Below are 20,242 nucleotides of genomic sequence, written 5' to 3' on the forward strand. Positions count from 1 at the left end.
TGTGTGTACTTAGTGACTGTGTGCCCAATTTTGTAGTACTTCACCTACACCAGTCATGAACAAGAAGGATGGCTGCAGCAAGCCATAAGCAAAGCAAAAGAGTACCGCCAGAAAACAATACGGAAATGCTGGGAATATTTTTCAGGGGCACCAGCATTAACAGAGCTGTGCATGAGGTGTGTTGCACTTAACGAACTTGCAGTGAGAAAACGAGGACGCAAGTGCTAAACACCAAAATGGGAATTATATAGTGGCACTTGATGCACAACCCTTCAAAGTTAGCGAATACCATGGATGAAACTTATGACAGAAGGTTTTTCTAGCAGCCCAAATCGAACTCCACTCTTGTGCGTGGCGCCACTGCTACTGCCTTCACTATTAAACATGTGAACATTGTATGCATTGCAAAAGGCATGGGAGTTTCATGTGCCCTCTTCTCACTCAACACTTTCAAAACCGTTCACATTAATTCTGTTTCAACACTGTTTCAGCCTGTGATCCCAAAGATCAGAACCATGCCATTTTAAAGCTTACTAGTCCATTCATCAACAAAGTTAATAGTCTCTGCATGCAAAAATAATTCTACTATGAGTAAATGGATCTAAACTTTATTTGACAATTGAAGCTAATTATTTATATTGAATTCTTAATAAAAATTCTTTATTTAGACACCCCTAATTGGATTTTAGCCCACTGTTTTAACAATACAAGTGTACCAATGGAAAAAAATCAGAAACCAAACCGTAGTTTGTCCCCACAGTGAAAACAAATTTCATTTGCGCCTTTGGGTCAGGCAAACACTTGTCTAATGGCGACTAAGCCTGGCTGTCTTCCTTTAAGAGATGTACAGCTTGGAGTTACAAGAAACAATTTTAGCTTCAAGGTGCATGCAATAAGGACACAGGATTGTACAAATCCTTTAATATGGCCAGTGCCACCAATGTTCTTATTTTTGAGACCTCGCAACTTCACTAAATGGCGCAAAAAAAAAATAAAATGCTTGAAATTGTACATGTGCCAACTTTACATGCAAGGAAAAATATAGTATTCTGAAATAATTTATATTCCACCAAATTTTCTGAAAAGCAGATGCTCCCACATAGCGAGCAGTTAAAGTAATAACAATGACACCAGCACTGCTACCTGCATGCTGAGTAAACTGCAGCAGCAAGAGTGCACAATGCTCACCAGAACTCAGTTTGCTGTAAGCACAGCATAAAATTTGATGGCATGGAAACTGAGCCCACTATATATAGTACAAGCATCTTCATTCCTTTTATTCCTCACATTGCAGCCATGTAAACACTGTGCATTAGGAGAACAAGACAAAATGACAAAAATGGTCTAGCTTTAAAAAAATAACATTCTACTGGTCACGTATAGTTCTTGTGAAATGAAGCAAAAAGGTTCAAAACAAATATTTTCACACGGAGGTACCCATCACTATGTTTGGATAATGCTCGCATGCATTCACCCACAATTGCACATTCTGCTCAAAGCATAATGATGCTTCATGAATACAGATTTAAGGATTTGCAACAATATGAAAAGAAAAAAAAAAGAAAGCAGCTCACTCATGTACATTCTAGACATTTTCCCTTTTTGAACCAATAATAGCTGATAATATGTGCCCAAAGAATGCATAGTTATATGAACAATTTATTCACAACAGACTGCTGCTCCTCAAGACCTACAAGTTCCAGCAACAATAACAAAAGTAATCCTTTCCTATGCAGAAGCACTTAATAAGTTGTTGCAACAAGTGCACACCGGAAGTAACAGTTTCTGACACCCACCCATAATCTTGAAGTCAAAGATGTGAACAAAGATGACGAAGAGGCACATAGAGAGCCTACCAAAGCACAAACAACCATGGACTTGGAGCTACTTTCTTTCATTGTGTAGAAGTATTGCATAATAGCACGTACACAATCATCAATACATCCGATAGCTTTAGCTATCAGGGGTTCTATTTTTCAGTGCTCTGCTCAATAAAAATGACAGAGTAACATAGCTCATCGCAAAGAAAGTAATAATAGTTAACAGAGTAACCCATGCATTGCTTAACCTTGCAAACTGTTTCAATTATAATGAGCAAGCCTGAATGAGTAAATGAGCACTCCTTCAATTTGGGCTTCAGACTACTGTGTAATGCCAGCCAGAGCTCACTAAATACCATTTCAGTGCCAAGAGCTATATAGACCCCTCAAATACCAAAAAAGTTAAACGAAGGGCAACCAACCTTAGCAAATATGCAAGTTCTGACTCTCCAAGCAAGGTTCTATGCTTGCACTATACATGCCTGAGCAAACCAAACATTTGAGAAGACAGAACTACTTGCACAATTTATAAACAAGCCAAACCATAATTAAACAGCTCTCAAGAACTACAAGGATTAAAAGCAGCACAAGAAACAACTATAGAAAACTCTTAAAAATATGGACATGATTGTTGTGCACGGCACACTTCCTAGTTCCATAGAAGGAAGGAAAAATGTGGTACCGAAATGCCATCAAAGCCAGCATCCTTTAATAGTAAAAAGTGGGAGGGGACTGCTGTTTTCGTTTCTCTTAAAACAAGTAAGAAGAAAAGAAAAACAGAGCAGTATAGCTATAGCAAGGCATCAAGCACGGGCAGGAACAAACAGGAATAGGCTACTGCAGACAGACACCCAGTTGCTGGGCCACTTGAAGCAATGCCTTCAGCCCTGGTAAAAAGCTGCTAGTCTCGGAGAAGTTCGACGAGGATACCAGATAGCTGTGGACGCTCAGGGCAGTGTTGTAGTCGCTCTGCTGGATGGCCTGTACAATCTGGTGGAGACCGTGCGTTGTCGTCGGTGCAATCTGCGCAGACATTTGATTGACTGATATATTTATTTACTTACTGATTAACTTAGATTTTTACATGCCGTATAAACATTGTGGAATATGAGGCATGACACAGTAAAGGGCTCCAGATTAATCCACCTGGGATGAAGGTGGTGAAAATTTCAGTACACAAGCGCTTTTGCCATTTCGCCTTAACCAAAATGCAGACACTACAGACAGGATCAAACCCGCAACCTTGATATCTGCAACCAAACACCCCAGTCATTAAGCCAAGGCGGAATTTCTATGGGTTTAAGTAGAAATATTACAATCTCTGAAGGGTGGCACATTTCGACAGCTCACCGAGCGCAAAAATGATGCAGTCATTAAACTGCCGCACCATAAAAATGGCTGCCTGCAGAGCTTCTAGTAGCCCCAGAGTCACAGCCAACATCTGCTATATTTTTTCTGTTTCTAAGGGCCTCAACGATGCACTACTTTGTTCTCTAAAAAAAGGGCACAGCACCAAAACTTCTGGTTAAGCAGCCCTACGAGGTGACAAAAAAAAAAAAAAACATTTCTTGAGAGCACGTAATAAGTCGAACCTTGCTACAATGAAATTCACAGCAACTGCAATAAGTTCGTTTAAGCAGAAACTTTACTATCGTGAAATAAGCCTGAAATGGTCATAGACTGGGCCAGATTGTTCATGGACTATGTTTACTTCCATAAAAAATTCAGGGGCGCACTCTGCTGACCTAAAGTGCAGTGAGAAGAAAGCCTCTAGGGCAGTGTTACTGCTGGTGTCGCTGATGTGTGGTGAAGATTGCCTGGGTAGGGCTCCTCTGAATGATGGTCGCACCACACAATGACATCACACGCTTATCAGCCACAAGGCTTTATCATTTTCTTTGTGCTGCCATTAAACTTATCACGACTGATCACAGTAGTGCATTCAGACTGTTGTAGTTGCTTTGGTGCCTTATCTCGATGACATCATCAGTTTGATTGACAGTTATTGTTTGACACTTTTCTGTGAACATACAGAAGAAACAACAAAAAAATCTTTGTCTGAACATTTGAATCACCAATTGCTGGGAGGAGTGGTGGATAGTTCTCTGCCCATTCTTACACTTTCACACAATCACACCGCTCCAGATATCAGCCAACATCATGCTGTCCCTGTACACATATGACAGCATGGCAGCTGATTTCATGTACTTGGTGCTTGAGGGCTGCACTGTTGCACAATCTTCAACGTGTGCACACTATTGAGCCAAGCCCATGTAAGCAAGCAAACACGTCAAGCCAAAAACGTGTGCAGTGCCTGAAACAAGGAGGGCCCAAAACGGTGGGAAAAAAGCCAAGGAGGCAGAACAACCAACATGCCGATAGCAAGCTCTTAACTGGCGTCCTCTTTTGTAGGCTTTGAGGCATTGAGGCTGAGCTTTGAAGCCAGAGGTCCATTAATATTTGCACTTAGAGACTCGAAACGCAGTATCAGCAATGAAAGAGTCACGGCTATGAAGCATTTTGCTTCATGTTAAAGTGCTTCATGTTTGCGATCTGCACTTCGAAGAGCCATGCCATTTTTATCCGTACTCTGCATCAGCGTTGTCTCCCACTCAGTTCACTGCTTCCTTTTTTACACGTTAGGGAGGAAAACTTGAATCTGACAAGTTCCTTGAACCATAACTATTACACAAGTTTACACAGCACAGGACATGCGGCAACAATTTGAGCGTGCATTCACATGTGGGGCATATTGTGGTCACCATGTCTTGATCAGCAGGGCATGTTAGCAGTGTCACTTGAAGTGCACACCGATTTCAGCTGCAATTTTTAGTGAAGCCAAAAACCTTATTAAACTCTATGAGCATCTGGATGTGCGGAAATAAACAAACTGGTGGTTTTATGTTTTGTTGCATAGCAAAAAATTAATTTTAAACTTTCTTTTATACTTCGCAAAAACTTCACTGAAGCTGAACTCTACTCCAAAAAAGTACAATATGGGCGGGGTGCATAGGTGCCAAATATTCAACCTGCAGGGGGGGAGGGGGGGGGCAATTAGCACCCTTTCTCTTTTTAATTTGTGCTGAGAGGCTATGTATGTAAACACAGGTTTTATTTATCTCTAGTTGGACGAATACGCTAAAAAGAATGAGACCATGGTTCTTAAATACTAAATAAATAAATGAACAAAAGAAACTGAAAAATATGCGAACTCTTGGTAGACATTCATAATGTCCTTAAACTGAGAGAAAACGCTGAGCAACACAATCATTTCCATAAGAGGCTAACAATTCAAATATTACAAAATCATTACAAAACTATTCATTTGTCAACACCACTGGGCAATGCAAACACTTCCACAATAAGCTAGCAATTCAAAAATTGAAAAGATATTTTAAATGCTTTGTGTCTAAGAAAAACTGGGCAGTACTAATATTTCCACAATAAGCTAACAATTCAAAACTTAAAGACGGATTATAAAATCATCTTTCAAAAATGTAAACGAAGTACCTCTCTCGATACAAAACAAAGGAAAAGGAGTGAAGATCAGAGGTCGTAGTGATGACATGGCAACGCAGGGTACTGAATGATAATTTTAAGGAAGGCGACAATTTGAGTACAGGGGCTGTGACAGCTTGAAAAATGCTGGTGTATGTTACTGTGATGAACTTAACTCTCCTTCATCTTATACGAAGGCTACTGTACAATCAAGAATTTGCTTCTTCACACAGTTGATTACCGAATGAAATTGTCCACGATGTCACAGATTTATTTTTCGGGCAAGCTCTTTGTGCCCATGGGGAAGTGCTATGCGATTTAACCACGCCTGTTCCATTGTAGACCTCAGCTACGCTTTGAAGCGACGGAAGCACGAAAACAGTCTTTCAGGTGTGCATGACGTGATGGGGTCATTTAAAGCAATTTGAACAAGCTTATCCACCACAGGCAAAAGATCTCGCAGCTGCTTATCGTTATCACCTGAAAGCATCTATACTGCACCCTAAAATGTTTTCAGATGTGTACTGTGCTGTCTTGCTCCATCTCCGAGCATACTACGGTGAAGGCTGAGCCATACAGGATCAAGGTCTTCCCTGTAAAAATTCAACATATATGTGTTGTCATCATTCCCTGTCAAAAACTGCTCAATCTGTGCCATGTGCTGCCACATTTCTAGTGCATACATGTTGTTCAATGAGGAATGAACTGTGTCCACTATCTTGTAAGTCCGCAGGAGGTACATGTCCTCGGCCGAACAAATTGTGTGGCACGGATCCGTCGTCATATCATTGTAGAATCTTCCTTTGCCTTGGCGCAGGAGCTTCTTTCTCTTTACCATTCAGTTCCCAAATCGCAAAATCCTTGCCTCTTAAGTTCACTAAGGCCCGAATTCTAGAATGCTCCTTATATTGTACTATTTCCTTGCTTTACATGACGAACCCTTCATCCTTTCTTCAGTGCAGGAGCCTTTACAGAGATCCAGCACATATTCTGAAAATTTCCTTCACCGTCCCATATGAAAGGAGAACCGCGGAAGTGCAAGGAAGCCGCCAAGCAAGTCTGGTTTGGGGATCGGTATCAAATAAAGCAAATATACATAGGCCCAAGCAGAGAAATAAATAACCGATGGGTGGATTTGTAATATTTACTGCATTTACTCGTGTAATTTGTGCCCACGCGTAATTTACCCACCAGCAATTTATCGCTCAGGTTTTTTAAAAGAAACTTTCACTCGCACATTTTACACCCCTGCTACGACAGACCAGCAGCACAGGTGCGTGCAAGGCAGGCCTGGGAAGATCGCCTAGCCGCATCGCCGTGTGCGGCTTCAAGAGGTGTGAGTGGTCGCTTTTCGGGACAAACAGTTACGAGAGCGAACTTCCAGTAACCGCCGGCACGTGCAAGAAACCGCCGGCACGTGCAAGAAACCGGGACTACCAAGCAGTTTGCTGTTCAGTTCGCCGCTAGTCAGCCGGGCTGCATGTTAGGGCACCGTTTTATCGGCTGCTATCCACATTTGCCTCTAACTGCAGGTTTTGTAATCCGCCTTTTTCACGACGCGACTGCGCATGCGCCCATCCCCTGGCGGCGGTGTCGCGAAACATATTGGAAGGGTCGCGCGCTCCGTCGAGACCGGCCGTGGGAGTGTAAACAAACCGGCTTCCTACGCGGGGTGCGTTGCTGCAGGCGTCGGGCGTTCAGCGCGACGCATTTGGCGATACTTAAGAAATGTGTTGCATACGGCTGCAATGCCCAATATGTAAAGGGAAGCAAACTCGGATTTTTTCGCTTCCCGGGACAGCCTTCGACGCGAAGCGTGGATAAAAGCAGTTCGCCGGCTCGACGATCGTGGCCGCCCTTGGGCACCGTCAAACACGTCAAGACAGTGCGGGAATCACTTTGTGACAGGTACGGACGAGGTACTGGGTTTAAATGCGTGTGCAGTCTATCACGAAGTGTTTTATTCATGGGCAGGAAGGCCTCGAATGTCACCACGGCACCCAAACTTCGTTCCGACGCTTTTTGCTTTCTCAAGCAAGAAGGCCAAATGGGCAAGTGCTGTGAGCCGCTTTCAACGCGCGATGGAGCGGGCAACGAAAAAGAAGCTACGAGATCATTCACGCATGGTGCTAAAATTTTGTCATAATCTCCTATGGATATTTTCTTGTTTATGCCACTACACCCTGACCAATCCCCCGGTGTGGGTATGTGCCATGTATTAACAGGCAGAAGAAGAAGGTGCGTTATGCGTGTGTTCGAATCATATCCATGATGAAGAGCTCTGCGTGGTATCTCCGGAATGGATCAATGTGCGCCTCTCACGCTCGTCTTTATGGACGCGCATGCTTGTTTAACCTATGCAGCAGTGTGTTGTGGGAAAATACAGTGAAATGCTAGCAGAGCTGCTTTGTTGCGAGAACGCTTGCGCTTTGATAGCTCGTGTAGCTATTCGGCAGCGCTTGAGCACAACGATTGCTTGTGGAAACTGTTGTCCCCAGTCGTTTTCTGTACTACGGCGTGCACGATGTAGTATCCACCTTTCATGAATGGCAGGCATATACAGCGGAAAACGCCAACCTCACTGATCGGGGATATTTCATTGAACATTATGTTCCGAATGTAGCCTTCATCTCTGAAGCGGCGGCCCTTGCTCAGCTGGTGTTCGCATCGCATGCCGGATGATGGAGATACTGAAGAATTTGCTCTTCGGTGGGCACTGTAGCCTGCCTCGGACTTCGCACCCAGCCATCAGTCAACCCTAGAAATCCTCCAGGTACCAGGTGCTGCCCAGGACACGCCATGGTTGAAAGATTCCAACAAAACGTGCTCCGCAGCGGCACTCAGTCCGGCCGGGTTGGGCGCGCAGTACCTACCAGTGAGCTTCTAGCGTTGTACGCGAGGTGGCAGCACAGGAAAATGAAAAAGGCGGATTGTATCCTTGCGTGTTTATTGTTTAGCACTGCGCACGGGCCATCATGCCATGCCGTGGGGATAGCATACATAAAGCGGAGCGGAGCAGGAGGGGGTATGCGTCCTTTATTTTGAGTAAACTTTTTTCTGGTCAGCAAGGGGAGAGAGTTGGGGTGTCAATGTACAGGTGGCAATACATAGTACATATTGCTATGACCTTGCGAAGTTTTTTTAGGGCACGTTCACGAAATCTCTGCGTAATGTGCGCACCCCCTCCTTTGAAGCCCTAACTTAAGAAAAAAAAGTGATCTTATTACGCGGGTAAATACGGTATATAAAATTATCACAGGCTGCATGCACATATTTTGTGACTTAGGTGTGTGAATTTCTTTTAATGTGGCGCAAAAGTAAAGTTCGTCGAGAAACGACGACAAGTAGCTGTTTTTTCAGCTTTTTGTACAGAATTGCTTCACGCACTATAGCATGACACCCAGAAAACATTATTTTACTTCTGACAAGTAAGATTTGCTATCCCAACTAGTGAGTTTGGGTTCATGGCATTTAACGTCCCAAACCGACTAAGGCTATGAGGGACGCTATAGTGGAGGGCTCTGGATAATTTTGACCATCTGGGGTACTTTAACGTGCACTGACATCGCACAGTACATAGGACTCTAGCATTCTGTCTCCATCGAAATGCGACCGCCACGGCCGGGATCGAACTCCGCGCCTTTCGGGTCAGCAGCTGAGCACCATAACCTCTGAGCCACCGCGGCGATTCCCAACTAGTGGCGTCTATGAGGGTACCCTGCTCCTGGGTCACGTCCTTTCCCTGGGAGAGCCGTATGCACGTTTGATATACTAATGCTATCATGAACTCCATGCAACGTCATTGCTCATTCGGCGCAGAGTTGGCACCATTTGAGGGCTCCACTCTGGTGTATCCCACAGGCCCGGTCACAAGATGCATGAGTGAATGCAGCTCCGCCAGAATAGAACACACTGACTCCTTCAAGAACCTGTATCTGAAAGCAAATTCTTCCTGTGTAAAGTTGCCCTGCATTGAGCCTGTCCCTCAGCCTCTCGCTGCAGGCGACGGATGCTTTTATACCGTAATTTACACGAATGTAAGTAGACCTATTTTTCTAAATTTGAAAATCTGAATTCAGCGGGTCGACTTAAAATCGAAACCAAAGACTCGTACCATAAATAAAGGTGAGACAAACGAGATATCAGGCATGCTACAGCGTGGTTGCATTTTTGCTACGCGGCTCCGTCGCATCGCTCTTGGTACTGGCCTTGAGCAGCTGCTATGTCAACGCGCAGAACCGGCATCTCTACCCCGCGTGCGGCGGCTGATGATGATGGCTGTCGATAAGCAGCAAAACGGCACCAGCCCACTCCCCACTCGTGGCCGCAGATTGCGGATGCTGATAACCGGCCGCGGCCCGATAATGCATTCGCATTCTACTCTTCATAGGCGTTGTCCAAGTTTTTGCTTTGTTTTTGTTTACTTTCAACCGCGCACTCGGAGCTCAAGGACGCATCGATAGTTGATGGAAGGGCCAAAGTTCCAATTGCGGCGGCACCGCTACTCGGAACTGCAGCGGTGCCAGGGAGTGTCGATAGGCGACGGAAGAGCCGACGCCGCTCACGTGTAGTTTCTCTTTGGCTCTGATGCATTTTACTACTGCCGGCTGCGTTTCACAAGTTTTTAAAGTAGTGCTTCGTCATTCGTCATTTGTGCTCCGTGTCCGGTAAGCGACCGGCACTCGTTCACGGCTACATTCAAGATTGCTGTCGTTCTTTACGCCTAAGAAACGAACAACTGTGTGCCAGGCCGCAAGTTCGACGTTCTCAATGGGTGATACAGGCATGGCGGCTGCAGCAAGACAAAATTTTCAGCTGTTCCACGCGATGTCGTGATGTGGCTGTTTGTGAAGTGCGGGATTTCGCTGGACGACGACTTTAGAACGACGTGCTTTGGGACCGCAGCAGCGATCACAACGGCAGCACTAGTGTGGATGATGGCGCAGTGTGGACGAGTATTCCAGTGACTAATACTTTTTCGTTTTAGAATGTGTCCATGGGTGCGGTGCGCCCACACACGGCAGCCGACAGCGGCTGGCAATTAGCGGAGGCTTCAGGATAGTGCTATCGCGTTCTATTATTAAAGGCCAAGTGTAAACGACCCCCCAAACTTATTTTTTTTTCTCTCCGAAATGTGATGTGGGGGTTCGACTTACAATCGTGTAAATATGGTAGATAGCTGTACTGGCCATAAAACAATCTTGGCGAAACTTTTCAGACTCCCGTCTGAGCACACATAGCTATTCGCAATTTTCACTTGACCAAGTTCAGGCGGAAGGAGGACGCTCGTCCTGCCCTCCCTCGATGGCCGCAGAAACTAGCAAGAGATACCTTAGGAGAAAATTGAAAAAAAAAAAATGGTTTTTGAGGAAAGGAGATGGCGCAGTAACTGTCTCATTTCTCAGTGAACATCTCAATTGTGCCGTGAGGGAAGGGGGGAAGGGGGAGGTGAAAGAGGTACTGTAGTGAAGGGCTCCGAAATCATTTCGACAACCTGGGAATATTTAACGTACACTGACATTGGCAGCACACGGGCGCCTTTTGCGTTTCGCCTGCCAAGGCCAGGTTTAAACCCAGATACTCTGGCTCAGTAGACAAGCGCCCTAACCACTAAGCCACCACAGCATATATTGCACTTAGGAGAAACACAAACGCACTTTCAGAGCAAGGACCGCGATAAGGAGATATTAAAATTGGTGCTGTGCTGCTTTAACGAAAGGAAGTTTCAAGAGAAGCCTTATTAAGGACATCTTAGTAAGAAGCGTTTCAGAATTCGAGAAAGGTATCCTAAGCAAGTAAGGCATCCTTCATTAGGTGAAGAGTGTTCTAGAATTTGGGCCTGAAACTCTTCCTAGCGGCCTAGACCATTTTTTCTAATTGATCAAATCTCAATGCTGCTTTCTGCAATGCATCGCCAGAATATGAATGTCAGGAGCTGAGCATGAAGTATGTATTGAACTTCGACACCACTTTAAAAAATGTGCTGGCTTTGGCTCTCGCGTCATTCTGTTCTTCTGATGCTAGGCCATGTAGAAACAAGATCAGGTCGCAATAATTCTGAACAACCAAACTCAAGGCAGTGGCCCCGAGCGTCCAATGCTGTGCTGTTCTTTTTAGGCAACTGTAGTTCTTTAGTTAATTTGTCCAAAACTGCACGGAAGAAGGCATGCTGTCTCAATACCCCATAACTCAATCTCTGGGGGGTGCACAGCCCCCCCTCCCCCTCCAAGGGGGGGGGGGGGGGGGGGGGCAAATTAATTGCATTACTCCGTGTGGTCAGCTAATGGGAAATAAGTCATTATGGCAGAAATTTCACTGTACCTGCATTCGTTGTAGAGGGTTTCATAGCACAAAACTAAATGAGATGCATATCTACGTCTGCGTTGTGACGTAGTATAAGCACTAGGCTTTTGAACATGCAAAATTACTTTGCTAGAGTTTTTTACTTTTCAGTCAAAAGTAACTGTACAAATCAGCTGTGAGGCATAACCAGAAGTTGTGAACAGAATTGTGCCTAAGAGGTAGTTCACTATGCTTTGATTTAAATAAACTCATATGCAACTTTCATTATTCAAATATGACTCTATATAAGACTTTTTTTTTACCACTATTCAGCACTTTCTAATACTAAGCTGATCCAAGATGAAATTTTGCCATTCACACAACTCTACCAGAAAAAAACTTTCATATAGACATGCATTACACAAGTCACTGCTTACCGCATTGTCTCGTAACCTGTCATACAAGTTTTCAAGCTTCCGTGCAACATCGTCCAGCTTCCGCTTGATTTGCTGACAAGAGAAGCATTCAGAATATTAGTGCCACTGCTTTCATTCCTCTATACTGTATTTTCTGGTATATAAGTCGCTTTGCTTTTTCCAGAATTCTCTGTTGGTGCATCTTATACAATAGCGCAGCTTAAATATCAGGAACAATAACATGCTACTGTACGTCATCTTTTGCCATGCCCAGTAATGAGGCTTGAAAAGAAGATCGATGTGTAAAAGATGGTTTGGTTTGGTTTACGGTGTTTAATGTCCCAAAGCAACTCAGGCTATGAGGGATGCCATAGTGGAGGGCTACGGATAATTTCAACCACCTGGGGTTCTTTGATGTGCACTGACATTGCACAGTACATGAGCCTCCAACATTTCATCTCCATCGAAATGTAACCACCGTGACTGGGATCGAACCCGCATCTTTTGGGTCAGAAGCAGAGCACTATAACCAATGAGCCACCATGGCGGCTTGATGTGTAAGAGAAGTTAAAAAAACCCCGATTTGTAAATATTATTTAACTGGTAGAATCGTGTACTCTTGCAACTTTCTGGTGTCTGCTTCGATGGCGTCTTTCTTTATCGCACTTGTTACAGTGTGTTTCCCATGAGATGTGCGTTTATCTTGTTGAACATAATGCTGCCTGCAAGGCAAAGGAGCAATACAAAATTCAAGTTTCGTGCAGTTGAATATGCACTGGAGAATGGGAACCGGCCTTTAAGGAGGCGCTTCGACGCAAGTGAATAAATGATTCAGAACTGGTGCAAAGCCGCAACAGCACATCAGTTGGTGAAGGCAACAAAAAAGGCGAACGATGGGAAGAAGGCATGCTGGCCGGAGCTCAAGGATCATCTGTGCGCGGTGGCCACTGCAAGAGTATAATTTCAGCGCATTCTTTAATGAAGAGATCCTAAAAGCATTTTTGCAGTGCTTACTGAATGATGGTTTATGGTATATGGGGGTTTAACGTCCCAAAGCAACTCAGGCTATGAGGGACGCCGTAGTGAAGGGCTCCGAAAATTTCGACCACCTGGGGTTCTTTTACGTGCACTGACATTGAACAGCACACGGGCCTCTAGAATTTCGCCTCCATTGAAATTCGACCGCCGCGGCCGGGATCGAACTCGCGTCTTTCAGGCCACCAGCCGAGCGCCATAACCACTCAGCCACCGCGGCGGGTGCTTGCTTACTGAATGAATAGGTGCGTATTATCGACCAGTGTGAATTATGTGAGATTTTTTGGTATGTGGATTTAATGTCCTGAAGCAACATATAGGCTATGAGGGACGCTGCTGTGAAGGGCTGCACATTAATTTAAACCATCTGGGGTTCCTTAACAATTCATAACACACTAGTAACAACACATCTACTTCAAATAGAGAACCAGAATGTACACTGACCTGCACATCTAGCTACACAGGGCAGCCACTACTGAAGTTAAACTGGTCCTTGGCAGGCATGTGTCAGCAAGTGTTGAATGTCTAACACACACCAGAGTTTCATTTTTTCAATGGTGCAGTTGCATTTTAGGCCATGAACTGAACCTATCACACTGAAATCTTAAACACAGCACCAAAGGCATGGTTTGAAGGGCACTTCATCCACACAGCAGCTTTGCAATGCATGGCAGCCACTTGAGTATTGCAGCACTCATCTCATCTACTTGTTTGTGGTTGTTGTCCGTGTTGCATTAAAATTCCATCTCAAATTCTCGCAAAAATCAACCAATGGCACTTCCAGGATCAAGCTGCTTTTGAACTGCTCACAAGTACAGTGCACACAATCTGCAAAGTGGTCATGTGCTTGATGTTGACCATGAAAGCCATTGAAAAGCAATAAAAAGCATGCACTATTAGCAACACTTGCTAAACTTACAGGGTTGGTTGCAGTTTGGGCACAATTCAATCGCAGCTCTTCAAAAACATCCTGCAAGACTTGGTTCTCCTTAGGGATGGGGCCTTTTTCCTTTGGTGGTGGTGGTGGTGGTGGTGCAGCTGGAGATGGGGACGCTGCCGCCTGATTCACAGTAAAAAAAGTCATAGTGAATCAGGTCACCAAAGCCCTAGTGAAAACTACCATGTGACAGCAAGGAAACATTTTTACAGGCAACTGCGTCAGCTGTGCACCAACCCTTGACTAAATTCGTAAACTCTGAAAGAAGGTGGCATGAATTCTCGAAGCTCAGAAGTTTAAAGGGACAATGAGGAGAACTCTATCAATTTTTTTTATAGCAAAATCTGATAGTTCGGCATTTCATGGCTTTGTTGTCGCTTGTCCGCGAGCGAAGATGCATTTATTTCAAAGAAATTTGGATTTGAAGTTCAAAAAGTGTTTCCCGCCCTCCGATTCAAACTCAGCGCACTCTTATATAAGACGTCACGGCGTCCTCTTATGACGTTACAGGACAAAGTGACGTGAAACGTGACGTAAACGCAGACTTCATGATTTCATCTAGCAGCAGCCGAAATGAAAGCTACCGCCGCCACATGTTGAAGGCATCTATCGGGGGTTACTACCGTCGCTTCGTTTACGTTTGCACCGGCGTCTTGCCAGCGTTACGATGGATCCCGTTCCCGAATTAAACACCGAAGTTCTCGCAAAAACTCCAGCCTGCATTTCAGCGACCTCAGCCCCACAAAGCGTGCGATGCTTTTGAGGGAGCACGGTTAGGTTAGGTGCTGGCGGGTAATTTCCCCCTTCCTCAGTGAGCAGCCGCTGCTAATTAAATATCTCAGCCCCAGTGCGGGGAGTCGCGAGGGGTGAGGACAAGGTCGGCACGTCGCACCCGTCGGAGGCTGGCCGACGCTTTGGGGCCAATGGATTGTGATTCCTTGAACGGCAGTGTTACATGGTGCAGCAGGCAGCGTCGAGGAGGTTTCTCATGGTTGCAAGGACCAGGTTATTTATTTATTTTTTTTTGCCACAAAAAACGGATGGGTGTTCAAGGGCGCTCGCGTTTAAAGTTGGCGGCTTGAAAGTAAAACCCGACACACGACGCTTCAATGGGTTCCGCGCGTTTCCGGAAGTACGGGGTCCGCTGGATTGGGCTCTCTCGCCTACTTGCATGTACCTTCAGTTGTGTACTGCGAATTAATTAAATTAGCCGAGAGCTCGAAGAGAACCGCTCCGCCCAACTGCAGAAGCTACTGAATGGAGCCGCAAAAAAACGAGTTGGAGGGGAGCGGAGTCACGGTCTCTGCAGGTTCCAAATCTCTTAACTGCCTTGTATCTTGTCTCCCGTCCCTAATAAATGATTTCCGTTACGTAGTTAAAAGTTGACTGGCACAGCCAGGAACGTTTCGCCGGGCGAGCGTACGAAGACGGTTCTCTTTATACTGCTAACTGCCTTGTACGATCACCGACCATCGTGCCGTCATCATTTTTCACTGACCGTGGTGATCATCTGACCAGCCTTAACAGGCTCCTTCAAAGGTCTAGCACTTGAAGCAGCACTTGGAGTTCCTTAAGTAAGGCATCCATGAAGTAAGGAAAATTCCTCCCAGGTGGTGTCGCTTGTCCTATGACGTCATCACGCTTGTATTTGCGCGGTTGGCGTGTGGCGGCGATACCTGTATTTTGGTTCTGGCTATTTTCTACCTTAAAAGAGCTTTGTTTTCAGTAAGAGTGGCATTTTTATGATCAGGAACTGGTATTCTAACGATAAAAGCCAACTTCAATTTCTCCTCAGTGTCCCTTTAAAAAAATGCACATAATTATTTGTCTTCATTGTAACTGGCACTTATTTACAGCAGCACATAGCATTTCTACAAAGTTTAATCATATATATGACAGCCAAGTTCTAAACATGAATATTCTTTCTTGAAGTGCGCTTTCCTTTTATCTCTTTTTTCTTGTATTATGGGTTATCAGTGCATTTATGACTTTTTACATAACTGAACTCACAGGAATAGACAAAGGATGCATCCAAACAGAACAGCACATATTAATGCTGACTGCAGCAAAAGAAGCAACAATAGAGTGGTTGGTTAGTTTAAGACACTATGGGGGCTTTGTAGAGAAGACACTGAGCTTGAAATCTTCACCTCTTAACCATTTTGGACATGTCTACTTTGTCCTGTCTGAACTGAAACATATCAAGAGCTGCTTATTCAAGGTTTTTTTTTACTCAAAAGCACTTCAGACAGGCCAGGCTTGTAACAGCTTGCTTTCAGGCCTTTTCAACCAACAGCAGCAACAGCTCGAATAATGCCAGAAACATGAAGCCTGCATACACAATAGTTGGGGATCCTTATGAAAAATGAAGGCAGAAGCAAAAATGCCCAACTACAATCTTATTTTTTACAATGAGATTTCCTGGGCTGATTAAAGGGGTCATGACATGAGCTACCATCAAATAGTGCTTTTACGCTGCAGCTACTAGCCATGATGTTATTATGCATACTTAAAAAAGAAGTTGGGCTCCATGCACGCATTTGAGCCAGAAACTGCAATTAGAAGTTATCAGCTCTAAGCCTCTTCCCCTTGGCAGCGACAGCTTATTGAAGCAGCCCGAGTGATTTCGTAACCCAACAGCACAGGTGTCTGCTGCAAAACTGCCGTGCTCACGGTCAGTGCGGAGCAGAGCATGACTACTTCAGTCCAGGCGTGGCACATTGTGGTGAAGTTGCCAAGAATGGGAAGATGTTAGACAGAAAAGGGAAGGACAGAGGCCTTTGTTGCCTTTGTCCCCTGGAGTGGGGTGTAGGCTCCTCATCACCATAGCAACCCTGTATTGTCTCTCTAACCTCCCCTCTTCACCCCTGCACCCCTAGCATGAACAATGAACAACCCACTCCCCTATGCTCACTACGTTTTAGCTCAGTTGTTCAGTCATGAGCAAGCACATGACCATCGATTTATGTAGTCATGGATCGCAAGCGAGCCAGTGTTGCCTGACTGCCACAGTTCAGGAGAATTCAATTACAAATTACTCACTGCACCAAATGAGCTCATATTTTGCTAAGTTGTTCCAAAATGCATAACAAACAACATGCGATTAACAGCTTGAGTCTGAAAAATCGTGTCATGACCCCTTCAAGTATAAGTCTAGAGGAGTAAATCTTTCTTTGTGCTCAAGAAAAAAGAATCCACAGAAACTGCCATCAATGATATCCTACAGTTGGAGACAACTAAAAAAAAAAAAAGCGGCTTTTCCCTGCACCTCTTTGCACTGCACGGTCCGGGATAGTCCCTCCCCTGCATTGCCTTGCCACTCCCTGCATTGTCATGCTTGTCACTCTAGCAGGGTCATGAGGATCTGCCCACACCACTGGCTGGAAGGGGGTCCTTTGACAGGGAAAAGTCGCTTTTTTCTCTCGACTTATCTGACTATAGTGTCGTTTCAGTTGCTGAAAATGGCATCTAATTAGTACCAATCGTGTGCTTGGCCTGTCAGGAAGAGAAAGGGGCACCTTTGTCTGTAACTCAAAAACCAGCTCATAGCTTTGTTGACCTACAAAAGGTAAAAGCAAGAATGATATGGCGACAACTAGCTCTCCTAACATTAATGAAGGTGACAACTAAGGACGCACTGTTCTTGACGCTTGTCAGTGGTCCAGGATTATCTTAAAAAACATTCTACTACAGCGACGGAAGTGGCGTAGCAATTAAAAATGAGCTCTCTCTGCAATTTCATGGCTTGAAATCCACAATACAAGCCTGGTTCTTCTGAGTGCTCGACAATGATTTCAGGCTAAAGTGAATGTTCATTTTTTTCTGCTCAATTCCTGTTGTGTGGCCAACGCTTCTAATCCACCTAGAAGGCACACAAGAAACTTTGAACATGTGTTTAAATTAACCTGAGGAACAACATTAGGCAGATGTTTTTAAAATAAATGAACGGTTAAGGGGTTAACTTTTGCAGTCACATGAAACAATCCATCTGTAGTCATCTAAAACCCTAAAATACCACTGTGTTCAGTATCACAAAGAGAAAACTTTTAAACAAAAAAAAAAAACTGTGAATTGTCATAGTCACATGCTTAGGAAGGGTCGACACGTGTCATGTCTGCCTGAATGCACTAAGAACACAAAATGAAACACAAACAAAACAGCAAGTGCTACTGATCTGATGGGACTAACATATGAAAATACCTAGATGCCTACATCCATGCAGCATCATTTCAGTGCCATCTCAATTTGCACAATACCAAACTGTTGCTCAGTGTACAGCCAGATGAGGACTAATGTTTCCAGTATCATAGTAATTTTTTTTAGTACAGTAGTTTCATTTTGTGCTCACAGTACACAACAGCTTTTCGCTATGGGAGTACTACACTTTTGCAGCAGCAATGCAAGCACGACTAAGGAGCATGGTCTGTGCAACGGCATCAAGAGAGAAAGAGTGTTAGTACCAGCAACATACAAGCATATCAGGCAGAAAACTGTTAGCATGACAGGTGCCAAGCCAAGAGTGATTTCAAGCCACTACACACTGCAGTCATGGTAGCTGCAAAAAGGAGTTTGGACAGAGTAAGTGACCAGTCTAGAGTTTTACCACTCTCAATGAGATAACAAATAAGACAAAGAAGCACATTTGTTTTTGCGCTGATCTCAGACGTAACACAAGCTATTCTTCAGGAAGGAAAGTACATATATACACCTATATATAGTATATACACATATAGCATTTGGTGGAGGTAACATGTGACGACGTGCAACTAGAGTCCACATTTGCATATTTCACAACTCGGCAGTTGGCCAAAGTAATGAGATAAACACTCTGAAATTAATCATTCCATGCGATAAGTCCTACAATATTATGCTACCAAGCTTTGCAACTGTAAAGTTGCTGCAAGATGTACTGACAGGTGAACACTTACAATACTTTGATGCAGTTTGTGCCTCCCCAAGAGGAGTAACATGATGGTGCCTGTGTCTAATATGTGGCTAGAATGTGTGATGCAAGAAGTGCACGTGAACAGTGTCATGTCTGGGCCTGCTGGTACACTACTGCAGATATCATAGCATACTATGTGGGAGCAAAAGTCGATGTTTAACACTATGCAAGTGACAAACAAGTGTTTGCATGAACTGTGTACTTATGCATTATGAGTTACCTTTGTCTGCTTTTCTATGAATCCACTTCTCTGCCTCTCACACTAGCTCCACCAACCTACACCATAGCTTGAAAATACATATCTGACCAACGGTCATTCTACCATAACCACAGTACAGATTTTTGAGCAATGAAAAAACTAAGCTCCAATAAACTACTTGAGCAAACACAATATGATCTGCGCTACTCTCACTTAGTTGTAAGTGAGTAACATTTTACAGTCTGGACTTGTCATGCACTTTTCCAAACACCCTGTTGCAGCCACTAGTATTACACTCCTCAGTTGCTGATGACAACGTTTACTTACAGTGGTGAGTGGATTGAGGATTGAAAAGTGAGGAGGATCATCCTTCACCGACAGAGAAACCCAACAAACAAAATGAAAACATAAGTAAGCCAGCCAACAAGCCACAAAAACCACCACCAGAAAAACAGATTGATTTAAACTGATTTGTGAGGGTTTAACGTCCCAAAGCGGCTCCGGCTATGAGGGACGCCGTACTGAAGGGCTCCGGAAATTTCGACCACCTGGGGTTCTTTAACGTGCACTGACAACGCACAGTACACGGGCCTCTAGAATTTCGCCTCCATCGAAATTCGACCGCCGCGGCCGGGATCGAACCCGCGTCTTTTGGGACAGCAGCCGAGCGCCATAACCACTGAGCCACCGCGGCGGCCACCAGAAAAAAAGAAAACGCTTTCTCACCAGTAGTCTTTCAAAGTCAACAAAACAAAGAGAGACACCCACAAGAAAGCAATATACAAAACAGAAAAACGAGTTGCATGAATTTTAATAGCTGAAGCACTTCATCTTTTCCTCTAAGTTTACAGTAAACAACATGTTGCTGTTATGTGGCTTGAAAGAACAGAATGCAAAAAAGTGTTATGAATGTCAACAAGGGACATAAAAAAAAATTGAACTTCAGTCTCTTCAGAGATTGTTGTATAGATTCCCATAAACTACCTGCAAAAAATTCTAGCTAATTTATGGGGGACGTGCGAATAAAATGGCCAATTTTGCATAAATTTTCTATTTTGCAATTATTTTTTCTTTCTTGTAAACCTCAAGTCTCTGCCTGCCATGTGATGC

At 44.2% G+C, this 20,242-nt stretch overlaps 1 protein-coding gene across 4 annotated transcripts in view; it reads right to left on the reverse strand.

Annotated features, from left to right (window-relative positions):
- Window positions 1–1,251: 1,251 nt before the first annotated feature.
- Window positions 1,252–20,242, reverse strand: part of Sec31 (COPII coat complex component secretory 31) — a 111,658-nt gene continuing 92,667 nt past the window's right edge. For 2 of the 4 annotated variants that reach the window (XM_077649465.1, XM_077649464.1), the window contains exons 24-27: window positions 19,460–19,501; window positions 13,971–14,111; window positions 12,038–12,109; window positions 1,252–2,843 (exon numbers count right to left, since the gene is read on the reverse strand). In XM_077649465.1, the coding sequence (XP_077505591.1) occupies window positions 2,655–2,843; window positions 12,038–12,109; window positions 13,971–14,111; window positions 19,460–19,501 (444 nt within the window). In that variant the 3' untranslated portion in view covers window positions 1,252–2,654. The remainder of the gene's footprint in view (window positions 2,844–12,037; window positions 12,110–13,970; window positions 14,112–19,459; window positions 19,502–20,242) is intronic. The other 2 variants (XM_077649467.1, XM_077649466.1) reach the window with 1 other exon arrangement.

This window comes from Amblyomma americanum, chromosome 1 (genome assembly GCF_052857255.1).
Source record: "Amblyomma americanum isolate KBUSLIRL-KWMA chromosome 1, ASM5285725v1, whole genome shotgun sequence".
In the NCBI taxonomy this organism is placed as follows: domain Eukaryota; kingdom Metazoa; phylum Arthropoda; class Arachnida; order Ixodida; family Ixodidae; genus Amblyomma; species Amblyomma americanum.